The sequence below is a fragment of the Furipterus horrens genome, unplaced genomic scaffold (genome assembly GCF_987537825.1).
Source record: "Furipterus horrens unplaced genomic scaffold, mFurHor1.1.pri manual_scaffold_11, whole genome shotgun sequence".
NCBI classification, from domain to species: Eukaryota; Metazoa; Chordata; class Mammalia; order Chiroptera; family Furipteridae; genus Furipterus; species Furipterus horrens.
The window spans coordinates 16,692,804-16,717,800 of NW_028327181.1; the positions used below are offsets into that span (position 1 = coordinate 16,692,804).

Genomic DNA, 24,997 nt, shown 5'->3' on the forward strand with positions numbered 1-24,997 from the left:
GAGCAGGTCTTGCTCTGCTGATGAACGTACTGGAGCCGAGGAAGAGCGTACGTCCACGACATGGGGCGTCGCTCTCCACGAAGGAAGTTGGGGGTCTCCCGCGGTATCGAGGTTGAAGAGGAGTGTCTTGCACCCGTCGGAGCCATGACTTGGTGAAGCGGTTTCCCCCTCGCGACGAGGGCCCTGGTCTCCTCCCTCTCCCCGGGTCGTTCCGCCGCCCTCAGCATAGCCTCGGTTCCCTTCGGCACCCCGAGAGTGGGGGGGGGGGGGACGGGATCCCCCTCAACCCGCACCTCCCGGCGGACGGTTCTCTTGGGGTGCAGTGGGGCGGGGCGGCTGCGCCCGAAGCCTTCCCGCCCCCGGCCTCTTACCCTGAGGCCTGCTCCGCGGCCCGCGCGCGCCCCGCCAGCCCGGTTTCTGCAGCCGCAGCCCAGCCGCCGCGAAGTCTACCTGAGACGGCCGAGCCAAGCGAGCCCAGGGCCGCTCCGGCCGCCGCCACCTCTTCGTCTCTATGGTTCTCACCCCTCCTCCCCGCACTTCCTTATCCGGGGCCTGAGACAGCCATGCGGACTGGCCCAAGTTCCTCCCCCGCAGGGTGCGCGCGCACGCCTATGGACGGCTCTTCCAGCTTTGGGCCTCGCGCCCTCCTCTAGCTCTGGCCGTTTTTTTTTCTGTCCCTCCCCTGCGGCCCGTGTTCTTAAAGCGGAACACACCCTTTTACCCTGCTCCTGCTGAGCCCCCAGGACCTAGAATCTGTCTCTATCACCAACACCCTGGTCCAGTCCACCATTTCTGTGGCTTGGACGCGGCAACTCTCGGGGCCTCCCTCCTTCCACTATGGCAGCCCAAGAGACCTTTATAACTGGAATCAGTGTTTTAGGTGACGCTCCCCTCCCTCCTCGTTCTTATAATATTGACCACTAGATCCAAATGGCACCTCTCTGCTTCCAGTCGTTTAAGGCAAGGGGCCTTGTTTTGATTTATCCATAGCTGTAACACCGGCTGAAGTTGCCGTATTTCATCTTTTTATTCTTGATCGTCTGTCCCTTTCCACCTTTGTTTTTGTTCATCATTTTTTGCTCAGCACCTAGGGGTGTCCTGCATAGGTGGACGCACAATAGACATCTGAAGAAAGGTTTGGAGGTTTGGGGGAGACTTTAATTCTCCCTTTTTAAATCAAAATCTCTCTGAGCCAGCCAACATGTGGACCATTTAAGCGGAGATCATGGTTTTCCCAGCTTTAGTTAGGGCTGGAAATATACAAACCCAAATGCCAACCTTATTGTTTACAGCTTGTGAGGCCATATATCGTCTACGTAGATGTACAGATAATAGGACGACTTAACTAGAGATGCACTTTTAAACATTTCTATGTTTATAGAATCTGCTTCCTTAAGTATTTCCACAGGCAACTATTTGTCTATTGAAGGGGATTTGGGAAACCCAGTAAATTCTGGTTTGTCCTTCAGCCTCAGGCTCTAACATGACTGTACAGCACCATTATTGATCTTGTCCTTATTTAAAAATGCGATTAATTTGTACATCATACATTTTTAAATTAATTTTGATTTGAAAATGTTGCATTAAATAAATATTTATCTCGTTCACTGATTTCTTGGGAGTTCCAGCCTCCCCTTATCTTGACCAGCTTTAGATAAGTTTTAAAAATCTCGAAACTTGTTCAAGGTGTTTCACAAGTTTTTGCCAAATTAAAAAGTGGGATAATTGCATTTCTAAGATATGATACTAATTATGGACAGCTCTGAGAAGAAATCAAATTCTCCTAAGGCGCAGGGAGAGAGAAATCCCATTTAGCTACCTCTGGGATGGAAGGACTTCCCATCAGCCATTGCTGCTAAGGAAGGAAAAGAGTTTGGGAGATCTGGGTGTGTCCCTGAGTTGGCAACATGTCACATTTTGTCCCTGAAAAAATTTGCATCTGTTGCAGTCCACTTGATTATGTTTCCCTTAATATAAAAATTAACGATGGTTTAATAATTTAACTGTGAATCCTAAAGCAAAAGTGTGGATGCTTAATTTAATTAAGCTCTTACTTGTCTTGCCACTCTCAAGTCTCCTTCTGGTATGCAATACTTTTTTCGTTCCACATTCGGAATTTTTCCGAAAACCATAGGTCAGTCAGATATTTGACAGAAGCCTTTGGCCAGTTTCATGCACAGCCCACAGTGCTCTGATTTTCTCCTCAAGGAGAGAAAAATCTCCCGACCGATAGAGGCTTAGGCTGAGCCCTCCGGTGTGAGATTAGGATGCTGGTTAAACGTTCAGCCTTCGGAGCCAAATTGGACTCGACTGGGTTAGGATCCATCCTTGCTTCCTTCCGAGGAGTTTCATGTCCCCAGTCTGTTTCCCCGTGTGTTCAACACGATAGCATCTGCCACCTAATAGGGATGTGACGACATAAGCATGTCTGTGAAAGCCATGGTAGCTATTATTTCATAACCAGACAGGCACAAACATCATCTGGCGTTTGGATTTGAAAAGCCCCACCACCACCAATGGGTGCTTCCCAGCAGTCGCAAGTGCTCAGTCCTCTGCATTTAACAAAAGTTCTCCCAGAAACTCTTCTCTTGTGCAGCTCAGTAGCCCAGTGAAGCCAGACGAGGGTCCTTAACATTCCCTTTATAGGTCCGGGGACTCTCCCGAGTTTGCCTTGTTGGGGGAATCACCAAGCTGGAAGCGAAGATCTCGGGCTAGGATCTGTTTAGGAACGCCTAGACAGTCAGCGACTTCCCCTCTAGAGCTAGCGGTCTCCAGGTAAGCCAGCAAGAGCGCAGAAGGCAACAGGGGTTCGAGGCCGCACACGACGCCCCGCCCCCGGGACAAGCCCCGGATGAGGAAGCGGCCCGGACACCGAGAGGAGGTGGAGGCCGGGCCAGAGAGGCCTGGGGCAGGTGGGCGGGAAGGGGGCGGAACCCCTGGGCGGAGCCACTGGAGCGGCGCGGGTTCTCAGGTGAGCGGTCCTTGGCTGCGGCGGGCGGGTCGTACCCTAGAGCTCCCGCAATAAAACTGCACGGCTGTGCGGGTGTAGGGAGGGCATCCCGAGGAAGCGCAGGGGACCTGGCGAGGGTCCGATCCTTGTTGCCGCGGCCGGAAGCGGGAAGGGGCTCCGGAGCTGCGGGTGAGTGGAGCTGCCAGCCGGGGCCCGGGTTTGGGGAACAAGAAGGGGTGGGGGGGAGGCCGAGATTCCTGTTCGAGTCTTGGCCCCACCTCCAACCCGCTGTGTGACCTTAGACAAGACTCTACCTCTCTGAACCTCAGTGGCCTCAGCTGTGAAATGAGTGTCTGTGGGGAGGAACCGCTGAGAGTTTGTGCAGGCGGAGGTCTGGGTAATGAACTCTCGCCTTCCTCCCATTATACTCTTATTTGCCCAAGACATCGACGGCAAAACGTCAACTGTGGGAATGTCTCTCAGTCTCTGAGTGACTTTGGCCAAGCCCCTCGTTCTGGCCCACACTTTCGTCTACGGAATAAGTGTGCTTATCTTTTCAGATCTCTATTATTTGAGTGTTATTGATATAGATAGAGGCAAGGTATGAATGCCCCGTTCACTACAGGTTTTCCCTTTGGGAGTGTGATAGAGAGAAAGTCTTCTTGGAGGTTGGACTAGAGCATGGCCCGAATTCGCCTTGGTTCCTAGGTTATCTGGTGCTATTTTTTTCTCCATCCCCCCTTGTACTTGGAGGGGTGACTTCATCCAAGGGTTGGTGCCACCTCTTAGCTAAGCAGCACCAGTAGCTTAAAATGAAAGAGCAATTGAAAGGAAAACTCTGACAGCCTTTTCGTTTGTGTTTCAATGGCAGGGGGTCAAGATGACTTCTCTCCTGCAAGCTTGGAACCGCTGAAGGAAAGATCAGTACAAGATGAAAACAACAAAAGTCTACAAACTGGTCATCCACAAGAAGGGCTTTGGGGGCAGTGGTCAGTATTGATTGGTGTTTGGGAGTTGTGTGAGGTGGCTGAGGTTCTGGCGTGTCCAGTGCCTTGAAATTTACACACTAGTCCACATGATCGTGGAGGGAGGCTAGACAAGCACCTTGTCTGAGTGAAGCAGCAAATAGAATATAGTCGTTCAGGAGAGTACAGGCCTTTTCTAAAAGCATTTGCATTCTGACTGTCAAGGAACATTGTGAATATTGCCAGTTTGCTACCCTTTATTTGTTTGTATTTTTTATTATGTGTTTGTTGTATGCATTCCATAACATTCCAGTCTGCACTGGTTTGGCAGAAAAGAGAAAGTTTTATTCAGTGAGAGAGAAGTAGCCGATATGCATAAGACAGGTAAGACTGAAGCATGAAACTGTGTGGCTCTGAGGCACAGTGAGAAGGGGCTAGAAACACTGCGTGTTGTCCTGCACTAAACCAGAATTCAGAGTATATTAGCTCTGCCTCTAAATTTCCCTGTGACCCCCAGCAAGCCCCTACAAATCCATGTGCTTTAGTGTAGTTTCTCTTAGCACCTTGAGTCTATAAATCTGCAGAATAGGCCAACACTTAATAATATGATTTTTTTTGGTTTTGTAAATAAATAAATTTCCTCTCATCCTGATAACCTTACTTGCTTCAGCAATTGGAATTAACAACCCAATGAGTCTTTTTTAAATTGTATATTAGTATGCCTTTGCTCCAAAGGCAAGGACTGCCAAAAAGGAAAAGTAATACTTTCTATGTCATAAGGTGGGGATCAAGTTAGATGATGTACATAAAGTATTTAGCAGAGCACCAGGCTCATTAGTGCAGCACAATAAATGTAGCCACTATAATTACCAGGGTAAGGCTATACCAGGCATTGCTATATTTAAAACAATTTCTGCTAACACGCACAATCTGTTGTTAACAGTATACTTGGTATACAGTTGATGCTGCCTAAATATTGGTGAAATAGAATTGACTAGTCAACAGAAATAACTTTTGGTAGAAGGAAGGATATGAGGATACAGGATGGAACAAAAGTAGGTTTACAGCCTGTGAGTACGTGAAACAGTTTATTCTTGTGTTATTGTTGATTAATTACCGCATCTTCCATATGAACAACTGTAAACCTACTTTTGCCCCATCCTGTGTAGTAATATATGCAGTGTGTATGAGTCTGCTTTTTTCATGTCCACGAGACGAAGGTAGCTAGGTGCTGTGCCCAGCTTCCTGCAGGACTATAAATACACATCCAGCAAATATTAAATGCATACCTGTGCCAAACATAAAGGTTATGAGTGTGACAAAGTCCTTTGTCTCTAAGAGCCATTCAGCTCGATGAAACAGATGTGCAAAAAGGAAATGATAAAACAAAGCAGAATAGATTACTTCAGCGGTTCTCAACCTGTGGGTCGCAATCCCTTTGGGGTGTCGAATGACCCTTTCACAGGGGTCACCTAAGACCATCAGAAAACACATATATAATTACACAGCACAGCACGGTGTCCTACAACGGCGCAACCTCTGAGGCCTTCCCAGTCAGCAGCGGAGTAAAGCAGGGCTGCGTCCTCGCGCCTACGCTGTTCGGAATCTTCTTCTCCATGCTCCTCCAATACGCCTTTAAGGACTGCAGCGAGGGTGTCTTCATTCACACCAGATCCGATGGCAAGCTCTACAACCTGGTGCGTCTACGAGCCAAGACCAAAGTCAAAGAGGTGCTCATCCGTGAGATGCTCTTCGCCGACGACGCAGCTTTGACATCACACTCCGAAGAGGGACTCCAGCAGCTAGTCACTTGCCTTTCCCACGCATGCAAGGAGTTCGGACTAGCCATCAGCCTGACGAAGACGAATGTTATGGCTCAAGGCACGGGGACTCCCCCATGCATCACCATCGACGGATACACCCTGGAGGTTGTCAACGACTTCACTTACCTCGGGTCCACCATCTCGAGCTCTCTGTCAGTCGACTTGGAGGTCAATCGGAGAATCGCCAGGGCAGCCACAGTTATGGCCAGACTGAACCGGTGAGCGTGGAACAATTCCAGCCTCACTGAGAAAACCAGACTGCGCATCTACCAAGCCTGCGTACTCAGCACTCTCCTCTATGGCAGCGAGACGTGGACCACCTACGCAAGGCACGAAAGGAAACTCAACAGCTTCCACATGAGGTGCCTGCGACGCGTCCTGCATGTCGCCTGGCAGGATAAGGTCCCCAACACCGAGGTGCTGAAGCGAGCCAATATGAGCAGTTTGCATGCAGTTCTTAGCGAGAGACGCCTCAGGTGGCTCGGCCATGTCAAAAGAATGGATGCAGGCCGTATCCCCAAAGACCTCCTCTACGGCGAGCTAGCAGAAGGCAAGAGGATGACAGGGCGCCCAAAACTGCGGTTCAAAGACATCTGCAAAAAGGACATGACACAATGCTCCATCAATCTCAACACATGGGAAGTTCAAGCAGACGACCGCCTAGCCTGGAGGCTCGCGGTCAGGCAAGGTACGTCACGGGCAGAGGCTGCGCGCAACGAGGAGGCGGCCCAGAAAAGATCGAGGCGGAAGCAGCGTCAACAGCAGCAACAACGGCCATCTGCCTTCACCTGTACCAAGTGCGGCAGGGATTGTCACTCCCGAATTGGACTGCACAGCCATTCTCAGCGGTGCAGATAGACTCTCGGGAAGCTACGCCATCGTCTCTCGAGACGGACGGCTGCCGACGAATTACATATTGTTTTTGTGATTAATCATTATGCTTTATGTTCAATTTATAACAATGAAAATACATCCTGCATATCAGATATTTACATTACGATTCATAACAGTAGCAAAATTACAGTTATGAAGTAGCAACGAAAATAATTTTATGGTTGGGGGTCACCACAACATGAGGAACTGTATGTATTAAAGGGTCGCGGCATTAGGAAGGTTGAGAACCACTGGATTACATGCTCAGGGAGCTTAACTCAGACTATAGAAGTTAGGGTAAGGCTTCACAGAGTATTTGGCATAAAATTGTCTATGGAAACAATATACCAAATAAAACGTACGATTAACCCAGTGCTTTGTTTTCTTGGACTGAATTTTTATTGGTTCTGATTATATTTTAAATCTAGATATACTTGCCATGACTTTAGGATATCAAAGGCCATGCCTTGCCCTGGCTGGTGTGACTCAGTGGATTGAGTGCCAGTTTATAAACTGAAGGGTCACTGGTTTGATTTCCAGTCAGGGCACATGCCTGTGTTGCGGGCCAGGTCCCTGGCTGGGCATGTGCAAGAGGCAACTGATTGATGTATCTCTTGCACATTGATATTTCTCTCCCTCTCTTTCTCCTTCCTTTCCCCTCTCTCTAAAAATAGATAAATAAAATCTTTTTTAAAAAGTCTTTATAAAGGCCATGTCTTTCCCCAAAAATCAAATGAGAAAAAAAAAAAAATCACTCCATCTTTACAGTTCTGAGTATATTGCGTTTGAAAAAATTCTCCCCCACCCTCAATGAGGGGCAGGAGTAAAAAAATACATGAAATTATGTCCCTCATTTTAAGGGTCTCCTTGGATCCTGATGTAAACTGATACCTGAAGTATTTACAGATTTAGAATATATTTATCTGCATTTTATTTGCCTTGATTTTTATAACATGAGAGGTGGTGGGCTTTAGCCAGAAGGCGCTCTGGACTAGTCAATCATCAGCCCTGGCTGTGCTGTTACTAGCTGTCTGCTTATTCTAGGTTATTTCCTCATTTCTGCTAGGTTCAAAGATTTGTTGTGAGGGTCACTTTAAGACAGTATTTTTGAATAATTTTGGATAAGTATAAGGGATTGTTCTGTAATACAAACTTGATGGGGTTGTGAGGACCCAGATGAGAACATGCACCAGAACCTGTCACCCAAGTGAGTGTGTTTTCTGGTTGGGACTGTTGAATTGTCTTTCAGATGATGAGCTGGTAATGAACCCCAAAGTGTTTCCTCACATCAAACTTGGAGACATTGTGGAGATTGCTCACCCCAACGATGAATACAGGTGAGTGTCTGACTAGGATCAAGGGGGCTAATTGAGTGGCTGTTTCCAAATGGTATTTTGTTTAAGGGGCTTGAAGGACAAGACACCTCTTCACCTTTAGATAAAAATGCTCCTGCCCTCTAGGTATTGGTACACCAGTAACCTTTTAAAAGTAGTACATTCTTTCTGTTTTTAAAGCTGATACACAACTGAAACACTGTGTAGCATTTTTCTGTTTCCTTGAGCACAGGTGCAGAGTTTCTTTGTTCCTAAGGGAACTTTCTCCATCCTTGTGCTTCTCGGGAGTTACAATGTATCCAGAGTGGTCTGTTTGCTTTACGGGGGGTGGGGTGGTGGTGGTGAGAAAAGCTAGTAAGTTACTGCATACAACATCCTATCTTTTTGTTGCTTTTTTCCCCTAGTCCTCTGCTTTTGCAGGTCAAGTCACTTAAGGAAGATTTACAGAAAGGTAAGAATTCCATTTCTTTTCTCTAAGATTTTAATACTTTTCTGTCCCAGAAATTGCAAGAAACCTCTTCACAATCTCAGGGAATGAGGCCACAGTCCTTCTCTCCTTATCAAATTGTGTACCCTCTTGAAAAATGGTCTGCTATCGAAACTGTCAAGGACTCTCCCTTGTCAGCATCTGGCACTGAAAAAAAACTATCTTAATTTAGTGTCAGGAGGAAAATTAATCTGAAGAGATAAAGCTTTATTTACACTTAACTCCAAAATAATTGTTGGCAAAGTATTTCTTAAATACTATGTTTTTGCACAAAATATTTGTTAAGTGCCTACTCTGGGTGAGGCAGGGAAAGAAACATGTTGATGGTTACTTACAACATGTGCCAGGCACTGTCCTGGGAGCTTTTTGTAATCTCTATCTTCCCACCAATTCTATTTTTTAATTTTTTGAGACCTCTTGATTTATTCAGATTATTTAATGTACAATGATATAACTGTGACTCAAAATGTGCAAAGTTAAAGCCGTCAATTGCAGCTGAGAGGAGAGGGCAGGCATGGCACATCTGGGGATGGCAGAGAATCAGGAATAATGGGCTGCTTCTCCCCCCAGGGCTGTGCATAGGGGGAGTGTCTTGAGGAGCACAGCCTGGGTATCATAGACCCAGGGGAAGGGCGCTGAGACCTCCCTCTGGCCTCTGTCAGGAGCCCAGAAGTACCCCATGGCTGAAGGGCAACGGCTCAGGAAGGGGCCAGAGGCCATGAGAGCACCTTTTCTAGGGTGGGACATGGGAGAAGAGGTGCCCTACAGGGGAAGCCAGGAGGGACCACCTGCCCCAGCAGTAGGAGTCAGACCTGAGGCAGGGCCTGAGAGGCCAGGCTCGTGGGCTCAGGAGGACTGAAGAAGGTTTCTATCAACTCTTCGTGGGGGAAGAAACAGTCTCAGCTGACGAATTGGCATGCCTGAAGTCAGTAGGCAGAGGAGCCAGAATCCGAACTCTGCATATTCATTCTGAATGCAGATTCTTTCTTTTTTCCTCTTAATGATTATACCATGCTGATCAAGGAACCAAAATGTCATTTGGTAGCAAATAAGGTAATGCCTAAAATAAAATAAAATATGCAAAAGTAACTTCTAATTTACTTTGAAGGATCTTGATGTCAACTACTTTTTTATATTTCAACTTGCTGGGAAAACAGTCTCTAAAGCGCAAATCTTGAGAGTTAAGATTTCTGTAAGATCCAGACCCTAAGAGTGTCCTTCTTACCCTCACCCATCTCCTGCCGCCTGTGTGTTTCTTACTTACCAGACTCCTTGCGAAGTTTGTTTCTGTTGGAACTGCCATCACTGCTTCATTCCAAATAAGAAAGGATCTCTTCCTCTTCAGAATTTTCACAGCTCTTAGAACTTAAAAAAAAAAAAAGATTTTACTTAATTATTTTTAGAGAGAGGGGAAGAGAGGGAGAAAGAGAAAGTGAGAAGATCAACGTGAGAGAGAAACATTGATTGGTTGCCTCTCTTATGCGCCCTGACTGGGGACTGAACCCTCAACCCAGTTGTGTGTCCTGACTGGGAATCGAACTGGCAACCTTTTGCTTTGGGGGATAACACCCAACCCACTGAGCCACCTGGTTTGAACTTCTCTATGTTGCTTCTTAAATTCTTTGTTTTCTCTTTCTCTATGCATCCCCACCGCCCCCATTTTTTAATTGTTTGTGTTCAGGTCTTATTTTACCTGCTTGTGTCACCTGAAAAGCAGAGAATTCTAAATTTTAAGCTCCTGGAAGGCAGAAAATGTGTCTTGTCCATGGTGAAGGGTCAGTTGTGTTGCTTCTTGAATGTCTCAGTGTTTACAGATTTAGGATATATGTATCTGCATTTTTCCAGGATGTATTATTAGATTTCTTCTCTTTTCCAGAAACTATCAGTGTGGACCAGACCGTGACCCAAGTGTTTCGTCTAAGACCTTATCAAGATGTCTATGTGAATGTAGTAGACCCTAAGGTATATCTTTCTTCTGGACTTGAATTTCTTCTGGGTATGATTAGAGGCCTTCGTCAAGATTAGATCTCTAAGGAAATAGTGAATTGCTTCAGTGTAGTGTTAAACTATTAAATATGTGGTCAAATGTAGGTCATTTAGATTATAAGTAATATGGAAGTTGCATTTTAAATGCCACCCCCCACATGATTTTTTGCCCTTTTTTCTTTAAGGATGCAGTCTTTTTTTTTTTTTTTTTTAGGATTTTATTTATTTATTTTTAGAGAGATGGGAAGGGAGGGAGACGGAGGGAGAAACATCGATAGGTTGCCTCTCGCATGCCCCCAACTGGGTAGCTGGCCTGTCACCCAGGCATGTGCCCTAACTGGGAATAGAACTGGTAACCCTTCGGTTCACAGGCCGGTGCTCAGTCCACTGAGCCACACCAGCCAGGGTGGATGCAGTCTTTTTTTTAACTTTATGTATGTATGTATTATTTTGCTCCCTTTATAAAGATTTTATATATGTGTGTGTGTGCTGGTGAAGCTAAATGTGAAATTTTTTCTATTTAAGTACTAAAATTTCTTTATATATTCTCACACGTCTAGAAACGATGCTATAATTGGTAGAAAGTCATTGTCTAAAAGAAGTTATTATCTAGGGGGAAGTGAAGGACACAGTTCAATGTCATGTCTGTGTGCCAGAATCAAAACTAAAACACAGAATTAGTACTCTCGTACTCTGAACTTAACCATGATACAGCTGCTATAGCATCTTTTATAGACCTATCATCCGTTCTTAAAAGCCTTTTTTGGTGGGATAAAAGCTATTTGTCAGGGTTCTGCTATTGAATGGTCTTCCAATTTCTTTTCTTTCTTTCTTTCTTTTTTTTTTTTTTTTTTTTTTTTTTTTGCCAAGAGGATCCTCCATGTGATTGGGCATTATTTTATGACTATGAAGTGTGGCAGAGTAATGCAGAGAGATATATTTGATTATCTCTTCTAGGATGTGACCCTTGATCTAGTGGAATTAACCTTTAAGGATCAATATATTGGCCGTGGGGATATGTGGAGACTAAAGAAAAGTTTGGTAAGATATGATTTTTTAAAAGTCTGTGACTTTTTTCATTATATTAATAACCCATGTTCTTATTGGGATTAGAAGATCTAGTAAGGGAGAAGAGTTTACAGTCATTTCAGATTGTAGCATCACAGACAATTATTATGAACGCTTTATTTATCTTCTATTCTCTTCCTCTTCTTCTTTTTTTTTTTTAGTTTAGTTTTGTTTGTTTATTGTCAGAGATTTTTACTCTGCCATTTTGGTTTGAATGAGAAATGATAATATTATTTTACATTTGAATGAGACTCTAGTTTTCAAAGTTTCACTTGATTTCATTTGTGCCTCACACGTCTTTGTGGACATGTATTTATTACCCCTAATTTATAGATGTGAAACCTGAGATTGAGAAGTAGTGACTGGCCAAAATTAGAAAGCTGGTAAGCAGTCCACACTGAGCTAAAATCCAGATCTTGCTGCTTCCAGGTTATACTGTTTTTGCTGTACACTCATCCCATTTTCCTTATTTTATTTTTAATTGACATGTTCCACTTAAAATGCTGAGTTCATCAAAATTGTGAGCTGGTGCTAAAATTCTCCTTATTGAACTTTTTGAGAATTATGAAATGACAAATTATAGATAGAATTTCCATACAGTGTATATTTTCAGAAAAAAGAAATCTTTGCTCTTTTTTTCTTAACTTAATGATTTCAGAGAGAGAAAGAGAGGGAGAGAGAAACATCAATTTGTTGTTCCACTTAGTTAGGCATTCATTGGTTGATTCCTGTATGTGCCCTGACTGGGGATCAAACCCACAACATTGGTGAATTGGGACAACCCTCTAACCAACTGAGCTATGTGGCTAGGGCCAAATCTTTGCTCATTTTTAATGGTAGGAGGAGAGTTCTGTTTTCTGAAATGAGAGCTTACATGAGAAATAAATGTTCTGTATTTAAATCAGTATGTAAATGTAAGTAATGATGCAACATATGTGAGGATAAGGATATTGGCAGAGCTGGCCGCTTACCCACCTGGTCTTTACTATTGTCTATACTTGCTAGACTCTCAAGAACCTACTGTTATACGTGCCCCAGCAGGTTTTCAAAAGGGATAAATCTATTACTTCCATGTTAATTGAACTTTGGCTTGTTAGAAGAGATTAGAGGGCTAGGAGACTTTGTTTATACTTTTATGGCCTTGATGTATTATTGAATCTTTCTCTCTTTCCTTAGGTCAGCACATGTGCCTATATCACTCAGAAGGTGGAATTTGCTGGCATCAGGTAGATACTACATGGCTCTTGACTTATCTGCTAGTAAATGGGAGTAGGATCCAATGCAGTAATGGGGCTACAAACAGCATTTGAGGTATTTGGTTGTCCCCTTAATAAAATAGGTGATACAGTAGCTTAAAATGTTAGATTGTTGTAGCTAAAACAAACCAAACCCCTCCTCCCCCTCAAAAAATGCACTAGAGTCCTGAAAGTTGTGAAGCCGTCTGGTATTCTTTAACAAAGGAAGTCTAGACTAATAATTTTAGAATTTGAAAAAGCCTTACATGAATATATTTAAACAGGTTTTTTTAAAGACTTTATTTATTTTTAGAGGGTGGGGAAGGGAGGGAGAAAGAGAAGGAGAGAAACATCGGTTTGCTGGGCAAATGCCCGACCCACTGAGCCACACTAGTCAGGGTGGACCCTTTTTTTAAAAAAGTATATTTTATTGATTATACTATTACAGTTGTCCCCATTTTTACCACGTTTCCCCCCTCCGCCCAGTACTCCTGTTCCCTTCAGCAATCCCCCCAAGTTAGTTCATGTCCGTTGGTTGTGCATGTAAGTTCTTTGGTTTCTCCATTTCCTTTACCATCCTTAACATCTCCCTGTCTATTTTGTACCTACCAATTATGCTTCTTAATTCCTATACCTTTTCCTCCATTCTCCCCCTTTCGCTTCCCAGTTGATAACCCTCCAAATGATCTCCATATCTATGGTTCTGTTTGTTTGCTTAGTTTGTTTTTGTTTTTTAGATTCAGTTGTTGATAGCTGTGAGTTTGTTATCATTTTACTGTTTATAGTTTTGATCTTCTTCTTTTTCTTAAATAAATCTCTTTAACATTTCATATAATAAGGGGATGTTGATGGTGAACTCCTTTAGCTTTACCTTATCTGGGAAGCACTTTATCTGCCCTTCCATTCTAAATGGTAGCTTTGCTGGATGGAGTAATCCTGGTTGTAGAGCCTTGCTTTTCATCACCTTGAATACTTCTTGCCAGCCCCTTCCTGCCTGCAAAGTTTCTTTGGAGAAATCAGCTGATAGTCTTATGGGAACTCCTTTGTAGGTAACTCCTCCTTTCTCTTGCTGCTTTTAAGATTCTCTCTTTATCTTTGGCCTTTGACATTTTAATTATGATGTGTCTTGGTGTGGTCCTCCTTCACCAAATTAGGAAAGTTTTCATTCATTTTTTCAAATAAGTTTTCCATTTCTTGCTCTTCTCCTTCTGGCATCTCTATGATTCATTTTTTTTGAAGTCTTGTTTCTTCATTGTTCTGGTTGACTATTTCTTCCTTATGTTCCATATCATTGATTTGAACTCTGGCTTCCTTCCCTTAATTGTTGGTTCCCTGTGGATTTTCCTTTATTTCACTCAGTGTAGCCTTCATTTCTTCCCTTATGAGATTGTTATACTAAATGAGTTCTCTGAGCATCCTTATCACCAGTGTTTTGAACTCTGTATCTGATAGATTGGCTATCTCCATTTCATTTAGTTCTTTTTCTGGAGTTTGGGCCATATTTCTTTGCCTCCTCAATTTGGCAGCCTCCCTGTGTTTATTTCTGTGTTTTAGGTAGAGCTGCTTTAACTCCCTGTCTTAGCATACCTGTTAAGTTTTATGGGGTGGAGCCTTAGGTGTACCCCCGGGGTGGGGCAACTGGCTTCACTGCTTTGTGGCTCTGTATGTGGGGGAGGAGTTGGAAAGGGGACAATGCCGCTGCCTGGCTGCTGGAGGTTTGCTCTGCACTCAGGGAGGACACTTTTAAGATTTGATGAAAGCTATAATACTATGCCCAGAAATTTTTGCATCATTCCAGGGGTTTTATGGGTTCCCTGGAGCTCTTTTTTAGACCCACATATTTTTTATAGACTTTCAGATCAAGAGCTCCTGTTTTATGTATTCAATATGGTCCAAGAATTCTTGATTTTGGGTAATTTGTTCATGGCACTATCTATGGAAATCTGCACCTGGCCAGGTCATTTGGATATAAGTAACAGAGTAGAGTGAGCCACCCTGAAGTCACCATTGTTTCTTTGTTATTTATGTAAGAGTTTTAATAACTTGTGTGTGTTTCTCTTTTCAGGGCACAGGCTGGTGAGCTGTGGGTCAAGAATGAGAAGGTCATGTGTGGCTATATCAGTGAAGATACCAGGGTAAGATTGACAAAATGCCTTTTTGATTTTGTTTTCCCTATATCGTTATGCCTAAGTCCTGAAATCAAAAACCGAACAGGGAGACAAGCAAAAACTTGACAATCTCCTGATGGCTACTTTACTGCCCATACAGGTGGACTATCTTGTTATTGTCGGGGACTCCTGAAATTCTAATGTTTTATAGCTGGAGCTCTTTCATTTGGGGTAGATCTTCATTTTCTGCTTCTGAAGGAGGTCTCTTTAATATCAGACGTAGAGATGTAGTGTCTAACTTGCAGGCTTCTCTGCCCACTATACATAGCAAAAGTTAGGCACAGTAGAAGATTGCACTGGTAAACATGAAGAGAGACCTTTGCGAAGGAGTCTCCTTCTTTGCTCTATTCTGGTTGGAAAGGTCCATACTTAACAACTGTGAACATTACCCACAATCGTGAACCCACCCACCTGCTCTTCTTTGTCCTCACCCCCATCTCCCCTGCGAGCAGTGGTTCTCAATGGGGGGCAGTATTGCCTCTCCAGAGGTCTTTTGGCAGAGACATTCTTGGTTCTCGGAAACAGGGGTGCGAGGAGGGTGCTCTTAAACACACCTCACTGTGCAGGGCAGCCAGTAAAGAAATATTTGTTCCCAGTGGCCGTCATGTTGTGGGGGGTCTGTTTTGTGCATCGTGGGGTGTTGAGCAGCATCCCTGGCTTCTGTCTACTGAATGCCAGCAGCACCCTCCACTCCCAGCCCTGCAAGTCATGACAGCCAGCAACGTCTCCAGACACTGCCAGGTGTCCTCTGAGGCAGCAAAATTGCCCCGATTGAGAACCATGCCTTTACAGGTGACCCTTACTTAAATTTTACTTTTGTAATTTCCTTGTTGTTTACATAGCAGTAATGCATATACAGGGTGGGAAAAAGTAGGTTTTCTGTTGTTTGTGTGGAAAAATGCAAATTAATAAGAATGAACTCTGTTCCATGTACTCACAAGAGTAAACCTACTTTTGCCAACCCCTGTATATTTTACTCTTAGGTATTATTTGTTTTGCTTGTTTTTGAGCTTTATTCAAGTGGAATAAAAGTGTATGTAGTCTTTTTTTTTAAAGCTAGTTTATTTGTATTCAATACTATACTTTTAATCTACAATTAGAAGGTGTGCATTTGCTGGGTCATAGGTTCCACTCTGTAAGGCAATGCCAAATTATTTTTTAAATTCATTGGATCAGTTTGTACTCCTAGTAGCAATATATAAAATCTCCTGTATTTTTTTTTCCACTTTTTCCAACACCTGGTCCTAAATTTTTTAAATTTTTGCAACTCTGATATGTATAATTGTGATTTTATAGTGACCTTGATGTGCTTTCCCCGGTTTTCTAAAAATTCACCTTTAAGCATGATAATTTGGCATTTGCTTACCTCTTCAACCTCATTCATTCATTTATTTTACAAATAATATGGAAGCTCCTCTTGTATATCAGTTACTCTGCTTACCCCCTCCCCCTTTAAAAAAATATATATGGTGCAGGACATTATCAGTGAACAACCTTTATTCTAGAGGGGACTTCAAAGGGGAGAATCCACATTCCTTGGGGATTCATGGGTGAACAGCATAATGGGCAAGATCCCTCCTGTTAAGGAGCTTGTACCCTGGTGGGAAGACAGATGTAACTAGACACCCAGTCCATAAATGTAGTAATTACAGGTTGTGATGAGAGCTTCAAAGGAAATTAATTGAGTAATGAGAAGGAATAACTGAGGGTGGCCTCCTTAGTAAACATATGAAATAAATGATAAATTCTGAGGGAAAGAGACCCTTCTTTACAAAGGTGTGTAGTTCAGTTGGTTGGGCACTGTCCCGCAAAATGAAAGGTTGCAGGTTCAATTCCCGGTCAGGGCACGTGCCTGGGTTGCAGGTTCAGTCCCCAGTCAGGTTGTGTGAGAGAGGCAACCGATTGATGTTTCTCTCCCTCTTTTTCTCCCTCCCTTCTCCTCTCTCTAAGAATAAATAAATAATTAAAAACAAACAAACAACAACAAAAAACAAAGTTGGGCAGGAAGGCTTCTCTGAGAAGGTGCTGGAAAGGTAAGACTTAGCCAGCATATGGGGGTTGAGGCAACGAGTGTTCTAGGTAGAGGAATTAATTTTAAGAGGCCAGTGTGGCAGAACCTAGGAGACTAATAAGGAAAATGATGTTGGCGAGGAGGTAGACAGGTTCCAGCCAATTCATGCAGGCCCTTGAGGGCCATTTATTCTAAGGACGATTAGGATCCATTGAAGGATTTTAGTTGTGGGTGTGATACATTAATTATGCTTTAAAAAAATTACTTTTTCATTCAGCTGGATTTTGTTGAACAGAAAAAGCCAAAGTAACAGAGGCTAATTGATGCTTAAAGGTCAACTTTTTTCTGTCCTATAAAAGTAGTGCATGGGTAGGCAATTCATGGCTTGTATTGACAGTGTTACAATTATTGGTGATCTACGGCTCCTTTCAGCCCTGGCTGGTTTGGCTCAGTGGATTGAGCGTCGACCTGCGAGCTAAGTGTCGCTGGTTCAATCTTCCAGTCAGGGCACATCAGAGAAGGAAAACTCTGACTCCAAAAAACCTCCACTGCCTTGCGGCATACCTCTTCAGGGGAAAGGCTAAGGGAGTAAACCCCGACAGAAAATCCGGAGCCGGAGTCCCTAAGGCGGTTTGACGTTGTAGTCAACACCGGCAACTCCTGCGGCGCACCTGAAACCAAGCTGTATTGACTCCGTCTTTCCCTTGGACCCTTCAGCTGCGAAGAGAGGGGGGGTCTGCTGCATGGGCAACAGCAGACCCTCCATATCACCCTGCCCAGGCTCTGTAGCTTCAGCTTCACTGGAGAGGACACTCCAGCGTCATCGCAAGATGTCGATTCAACACGGGAGGAGACAGATACCGTGTCACTCCCGAGTCGGACTGCACAGCCATTCTCGGCGGTGCAGATAGACTCTTAAGAAGCTACACCATCGTCTCTCGAGACGGACGGCTGCCGACGATACGGCTCCTTTCTGTCTTCCTGTTGGGCCATCCTCAAGATTGGGCTTCCGTTATCCATCTAGAGCTGCTGTGGCTACATCCCTATTTCAGACAGAGGAAGGAGGAGGGGAAAAAAGACAGACAGGTGCATTCTCCTGCTTTCATCTTATTGGCCAAAATTTAGTCACATGTAGCTGGTTAGGAGGATAGGAGGTTTAGTCTTTTGGTTCAGTCCCTTGCCTCCCAGAATAGAATCAGCTTCTTGTTTCTTAAGAAGAAAGGATATTGGATAGACATCCACAGTGCCTGCTGTAGCCCCTCTGACTGGTGTGGAGAGTTGTTTGTAGGGACAAGAGTAGAAGCAGAGAGACTAGTTAGGGAGTTAGAAGATGGTGGCATGGACTAGGGTGGGAGCTGTAGCAATGAAGAGACATGGGAAGATTTAAGATACATTTGGGGGTAGAATCCACAGAACCTGCTGACGTATTAAATGTGAGGAGTGAAAGGAAGAATTGAGCAGCGGAGGTGATGCATCATGGTGCCACTTAGGAGATGCAAAAGACGGGGGAGGAGATGATTGGGGGGCTATTAACAAGCCCAGTTTGTGAGGTGCCTGTTGGACATCAGGGAAGGCAGTTGAGTCTGGAGCTCCTTTCATCAGTTCTCCCATATCTCCACCTCCAACAGATCCTAGCCATGGAAACCATACGCTGTTTCTCCAACATGCCTTGTTTTTTCTTGCTTTTATGTCTTTGCGTAGGCTGCTCTCCCCTGCCTGGGAGAGATTCTACCTCCCCCCCTTTCCCAAGCCACTTATCCATTCCTCAGCACCTTCTTGCTTCAGCCAGGCTGGAAGTGCCCCCATGGCACCCCGGACTTAGCACATGTTCGCACTTACCACACTGTGGTAGGTAGGGTTGCTCGCGTGCCTGCTAGGGGACTGCAGGTACTGTGAGAGCAAGGACTGCATCTTTCACTGTTATATCCCAGAGTTCCCTGGCACGGCTCCTGCACTTAACAGTCTTTTAGATGTTTGTTGCGTGAAATTTTAGACATGCTTTCCCCACCCAAGAATTCATACTCTGATTTGGAAAATAAGAGTTTAGTGTATGACATGGACAACGGGGAGGGATATGATTGCGGGAGAGGGGGTGGGTGGGTGGGGGAGAGAAATTGGGGGAAAAGGGGACAACTATAATTGAAAAACCAAAAAAAAAAAAAAAAAAAAGTTTAGTGTATGAAAGGAAATCAGCACTACACAGTTTAATTAATGGCACAAGACCCTCTTACATTAGATAAACTTTATAACCAGTTCAGTTACCTGGTTTTCCAGCCCACAAAGGATTAGAAGTAGCAAACATAAAAAGAAAGAGAGTATTGATGTTAGCAAGTTATTTTTATATAGGAAGAAGAAGATGGATTGATTGCTACATTGAAGGATGGCTAGATGGTGATAGATAAGTGTTAAAGCAAATGTCATGTTCAGTATAGGATTTAGGTGGTTGGTATGTGGGTGTTTGCTGTATGGATTTTTTTTTAAATTTCCTGAGTGTTTGAAAATTTTCAAAATCAAATAATAAAAATCACCCCAAATTCTAAATTACAAATGGCAACGTTAACTGTATTATGCCGATATGGCTATGTTTCTATATAAATATTAAAATATTAATTGAAAAAGTTCCAAATAGCATTAACTAGAATTTTTCAAAGTACAGTTGAGAGGTATTCAAATTCAGTAAATGATTTATTCACTTTGAAAAAGAAGGAAGACAAACAGCCCAATTAAAAAATGAACAAATAGTTTGAGTAGACACTTTTCCAAAGTAGATATACAATTGGCCAATAAACACATGAAAAGATGCTCAATATCATTAGTCATTAGGGAAATGTAAATCAAAACCACACTGAGATACCCCTCAAACCCACTAGGATGGCTATAATAAAAATAAAAAGTTTTTAAAGGAAAATAACAAGTGTTAGGATGTGGAGAAATCAAAACCTGCATACACTGCTGGGGGGAGTGTAACATGCTGCAGCCACTGTGGAACAGATTGGTTAAATGTAGAATTACCAAATAGCTCGGCATATACCTGACAGAATTGAAAATATGTGTTCACACAAAAACTTGCATACAGATATTTGTAGCAGAATGATTCATAATAGCCAAAAAGTGGAAACAACCAGGAATGTCCATCAGCTGATGAATAAACATAGTATAGTGTAGCCATGCAATGGAATGTTATTCAGCAAAAGAAGAATGAAGTGATGATTCATGCAACACTGTGGCTGAACCTTGAAAACATTACGCTAACTGAAACCAGTTACAAAAGACTACGTTCTGTATGATCGCATTTATGTGACGTGGTCACAAGAGACAAATCCATAGAGATTAGTGGGGGCCAGGGAAGAGGGTAACAGGGAGCAACTGCTAATGGGTATAGCGTTTCTTTTTGGAGTGATAAAAACGTTCTAGCGTTGCTGTTGATGGTTGCATATCATTATGAAATACTAAAAAACACTGAATTCACTAAAGATGGTCGATATTATGTGAATTATATCTTTAAAAAATCTACCTAAACAAAACAAAAAAGGGAAAGGACCATTAGGAGGACAATTTGAGCATAATAGTAATTGACACTTTAACAATTTCAAAGTGAAGGACACATTTGAAGTTCTAACAGCATTAACTAGAATTTTCAAAGTATCTCTAAAAGACTTTGAAATGCAGTAAATAATTTATTAAAAACTGTAAAACAGAGACATAACTAAAAATAGCACTTTATATATTTATGTATACATACACTATAAATATGGAATGTTAACAAGATCTAGAAGAGTATCTTTTAAATCTACTTAATAAAACATAGTTTTCACATAACAAAATAGATCCATTATATATGTATACTTTAAATTTTGACAAATGTATATACCACCAGCACTACAATCAAATATAAACATGTCTGTCACCCCAAAGGGTTTCTTTGTACCTCTTTGCTGTCATTACCCCATATACAAAGGCAACCATTGATCTTCTATCTCTAGAAAAATTTTTCCCAAAAAGGTATCTTAAAAAAAAAATAACTTCTTTAATTATAAGACTATTGCAAATTTATTATAAAAAATTCAGACAGTATATTTTTCTGTTTGCTCTTCTGAAATATTTCAGACGAGATCGGGTGCGTTCAGGGTGGTATGGCCATAGAGACTTCTGAAATATTTCAAATTTTAAAAAGCAAACAAAAAGATAAACCAAAAAAAATAGCACACTCATAATGCCACTACCCAGAGGTGATCACGGTTAACATTTTGCAAGATGTATTTTCTTTGAGTCTTTGCATTTCTGTGTGTTAGAGAGGGAGAGCGAGTTTATTGAGTGTTGTCCATTATGCCCCAGAGAATGTGGAAAGCCCTGGGACGTTAATGGTGAACACACTTCTGCCTTTAGGAAGTGAGGCCTCCAGGGAGTGTCAGGGACTTACATTTTGCTTTGAGTGTCAGAGGCTTAGTTTGCTTTGCCACCAAATGTCGTTAGAGCCCTGTGGAGGAAGGAAGGGCTGGACAAAGGGCTTTGTGGTAAAGCACACAGGCACATAAAACCACTTAGACTTTTCCTGTAGGCAGTCTGGGTATGGAGTTAGGGTACGATGTGAATTATTTATTAGACCTGACAGCTCATCAGCTGGCCTTAGCCCAAGTTCTACTTCCATAATGAGGTTTTCTTGACTTTCCCAGGTGGATTTGCTGCCCCTTCTCCCATGTTTCCTGTACGAAGCTTCATGGAATGTTTGTATATGTTGCAATATTTTACGTGCCTTTATCCTCTACAATAAACTCCTAGAGGGGGCTTATAGTTGAGGATAAAGGAACATAATCTTCCCCTGAAGGCCTGTGATGCCAGGGATGAAGCTTGCTTTTTGAAGACCCATGTGACAAAAGAAATCTTCCATCATTGCTTTTTTTTGGTTGGTGGTAATTTAAAAACCACCAACACACACACACACACACAAATAACTTACCATATTAACCATTTTTAAGTGTGCAGTTCAGTACTGTTAAGTATATTTACGTTTTTGTGAAAGAGATCTCTAGTACTTTGTCATCTTCCAAAACTGAAACTCTGCATCATTGCCTTTTTAATGCAATATGTCTGTGTTTATTTCAGGTGGTGTTCCGCTCTACGTCGGCGATGGTTTACATATTTATTCAGATGAGCTGTGAAATGTGGGATTTTGATATTTATGGTACTGTTCCTAAATGCTGCTTGTAACTGCTAATGGGGAGAAGTTTCTGGTTTCTCCCAAGTTGTTGTCATTTATAGTAAGCTCTTGACATTCTCTAGTGATGTGTCCTGAGATTTTTACATATCCTCAAATGCTAAAACAAACTTTTTTATATATTTTTAAATATAGTGAATTTCATGACATGTGGCCAAGTAATAAAAGGTAAAAAAAAAAAGATAAGCAAAAAAAGCACTATCACTCATAATGCCAGTAGATCTTCAATTTTGTACAAGTACAGGGTCAAAGGTCCTAGAGTGACTCTGTGGCTAGGAACCAACATTTTCTTTGATCTCTTTTATTTCTTGCCCTATCATCCGAGAAATCACCAAATTCGTCTCATTTTATTAGAATTGCTACACAATAAGTAGAGAACAATAAAGCTGCTATAAGATGTTGATACTGTGTCCAACACACTGTCCTCATGGTGCATGTAATTTAAATTTGTGTTTAGCAAAATCATAAATTAATTTTTGCTGTGAGTCATCAGGGTCACTCAAAACCAGCAGGAACTGAAAATGGTCATTCAGTGAATCTCTAGGCTCTACCAGATCACCTTCTGTAAGCATCACTCTGAAAATGATTATGTTTGGAAGTTAGATGGTTCTCTCATTTTGAAAATACACCATATTTTTTAATCTTCAAAGCTTTTTTAATCTTGCATTTGACATGGAAGCCATGGCCTCTTACTGAGTGGGGTAAATATTAAATTTGACTCCATAGAAAGTCTAGGTTGAAACCACTTGTATATATTTGGCTTTTATGATCTTGTTTTAGGATGTAGCAGTACCCACCTTCTCTTTGACTAGTCCCATTCCTGTTACATTACTGAGAGAAGAAATTGTAAGCAAGAAATAAAAATAATCCTTGGCCCTGACTGGTGTGGCTCAGTTGTTTGGGCATCGTCCCCGGTTGATTCCTGGTCAGGGCACATGCCTAGGTTGTGGGTTCAGTCCCCGATTGGGGCGCATGCAAGAGGCAACTGATCAATGTTTCTCCTTCTCTTTCTCCCTCCCTTCCCTTCTCTCTAGAAATAAATAATTAAAATAATAATAATAATAATCCTCACCCCATTCTTATTTCTTTTCAGGGGATCTGTATTTTGAGAAAGCTGTGAATGGTTTCCTTGCTGATCTCTTTACCAAGTGGAAGGTATGTACCTTTTAATGCACTAAATCTCATTGAGAAAACATTATTCAATGCAGATTTTAAAAATACACTATTTCTATTAAGCTGCATTTAATTGAGTTATCTTAGCTAATGCCTAAATTGATAAGGTGCAAGATTTAAATTACTTCAATCACCTCAACGTTGTAAAGGGCATTTATGAAAAACCCATGGTGAAAGACTGAAAACTTTTCCCCATAAGATCAGGAACAGGATAAGGATGCCTGCTGTTACCACTGGTGTTCAACATTGTACTGGAAGTTCTAGCCAGGGCAACTATGTAGGAAAAAGAAATAGAAGGCATCCATGTTGGAAAAGAAGACAGATGGCACCCTATATGTAGAAAAATCCTAAAAAATATATTTTAAAAACTATTAAAGCTGATAAAGGAATTCAGCAAAATTGCAGGATACAAAATCAATTCACAAAATCAGTTGTGTTTCATTAGCAATGAACAAAGAGGTAATGAAACAAGGAATTACATTTTTAAAAGGCAAGTAAAAAAAAGTTTCATTTATGAGAACATCAGAGAACATAGAATACTGTGGAATAGTTTACCCAAGGAGGTGCAAGACTTATACATTAAAGTCTACAAAACATTGTTGAAAAAAATTAACAAAGGCGTTAATAAATGAAAACTAACCAATTTTCATGGCTTGAAAGATTTACTATTGTTAAAATGGCAATACTACCCAAAGCAAGCTACAGCTCAATATAGCCCCTATCAGAATCCCAATGGCCTGCCCCCCGAGCCCCAGAAATGGAAAAGCTGATCATAAAATTAATGTGGAATTGTAGGGGATCGTGAATAGCTAAAACATTCTTGAAAAAGAACAAAATAGGGTGACTGTCACTTCCTCATTTCAAAAGTTACAACAAAGTCAAAAGTAGTCAAAACGGTGTGGTACTAGCATAAAGATTTTATCTACGTGCAATGAATAGAATTGAAAATAAAGAAATCAACCTATACATCTATGCTCTTGATTTTAGACGATGTCGAATCCATTAAATGAGGCAAACAATAGTCTCTTCAACAATGCTTCTAAGACAACTGAATGCCCATATGCAAAAGAATGAATTTGGACTCCGCCTTACAGTATATTAAAAAATTAACTCAAAATGTATCAAAGATCTGTATATGAGAGCTAAAACCATAAAAATCTTAAAAAAAAACACACAAGAAAAGTCTTTATGACATGGGGTTTGGCACGGATTTCCTATATATGTCATCAGGAGCACAAGCAACCAAAGAAAAATAAATTGAATGAACTTCATTAAAATTAAATATTTTGTACATTAAAAGACACTATCAAAAAAGTGAAAAGACAGCACACAGAATGGATGACAATATTTGCAAATTAGCTATCTGATAAGAGTCTAGTATCCAGAATATGTAAAGAACATTTACAACTCAAGAACAAAAAGAGAAACAACCCAGTTAACAAATAGGCGAAGGACTTGAATGGACATTTTTCCAGATAAGATATAAAAGTGGCCAATAAACATATAAAAAGATGCTTAACATCACTAGTCATGAGGGAAATGCAAAATAATGCCACAATAAAATACCACTTCATACCCACTGGGATGACTATAATAATAATTTAAAAAATGGAATATAACAAATGTTGGAAAGGATGTGAAGATTTTGGAACACTGGTACTTTTCTGCTGAGGCTGTGAAATGGTATGGCTGCTGAGGAAAACAGTTTG

At 42.0% G+C, this 24,997-nt stretch overlaps 1 protein-coding gene across 1 annotated transcript in view; it reads left to right on the forward strand.

Moving 5' to 3' along the window:
* Positions 1–2,964: 2,964 nt before the first annotated feature.
* Positions 2,965–24,997, forward strand: part of DEPDC5 (DEP domain containing 5, GATOR1 subcomplex subunit) — a 97,027-nt gene continuing 74,994 nt past the window's right edge. Inside the window, exons 1-10 of the mRNA XM_090257828.1 lie at positions 2,965–3,139; positions 3,822–3,939; positions 7,861–7,948; positions 8,350–8,396; positions 10,309–10,394; positions 11,376–11,459; positions 12,663–12,712; positions 14,787–14,856; positions 22,004–22,082; positions 23,209–23,270. Coding sequence (XP_090113954.1) covers positions 3,882–3,939; positions 7,861–7,948; positions 8,350–8,396; positions 10,309–10,394; positions 11,376–11,459; positions 12,663–12,712; positions 14,787–14,856; positions 22,004–22,082; positions 23,209–23,270 — 624 coding nt within the window. The 5' untranslated portion in view covers positions 2,965–3,139; positions 3,822–3,881. The remainder of the gene's footprint in view (positions 3,140–3,821; positions 3,940–7,860; positions 7,949–8,349; positions 8,397–10,308; positions 10,395–11,375; positions 11,460–12,662; positions 12,713–14,786; positions 14,857–22,003; positions 22,083–23,208; positions 23,271–24,997) is intronic.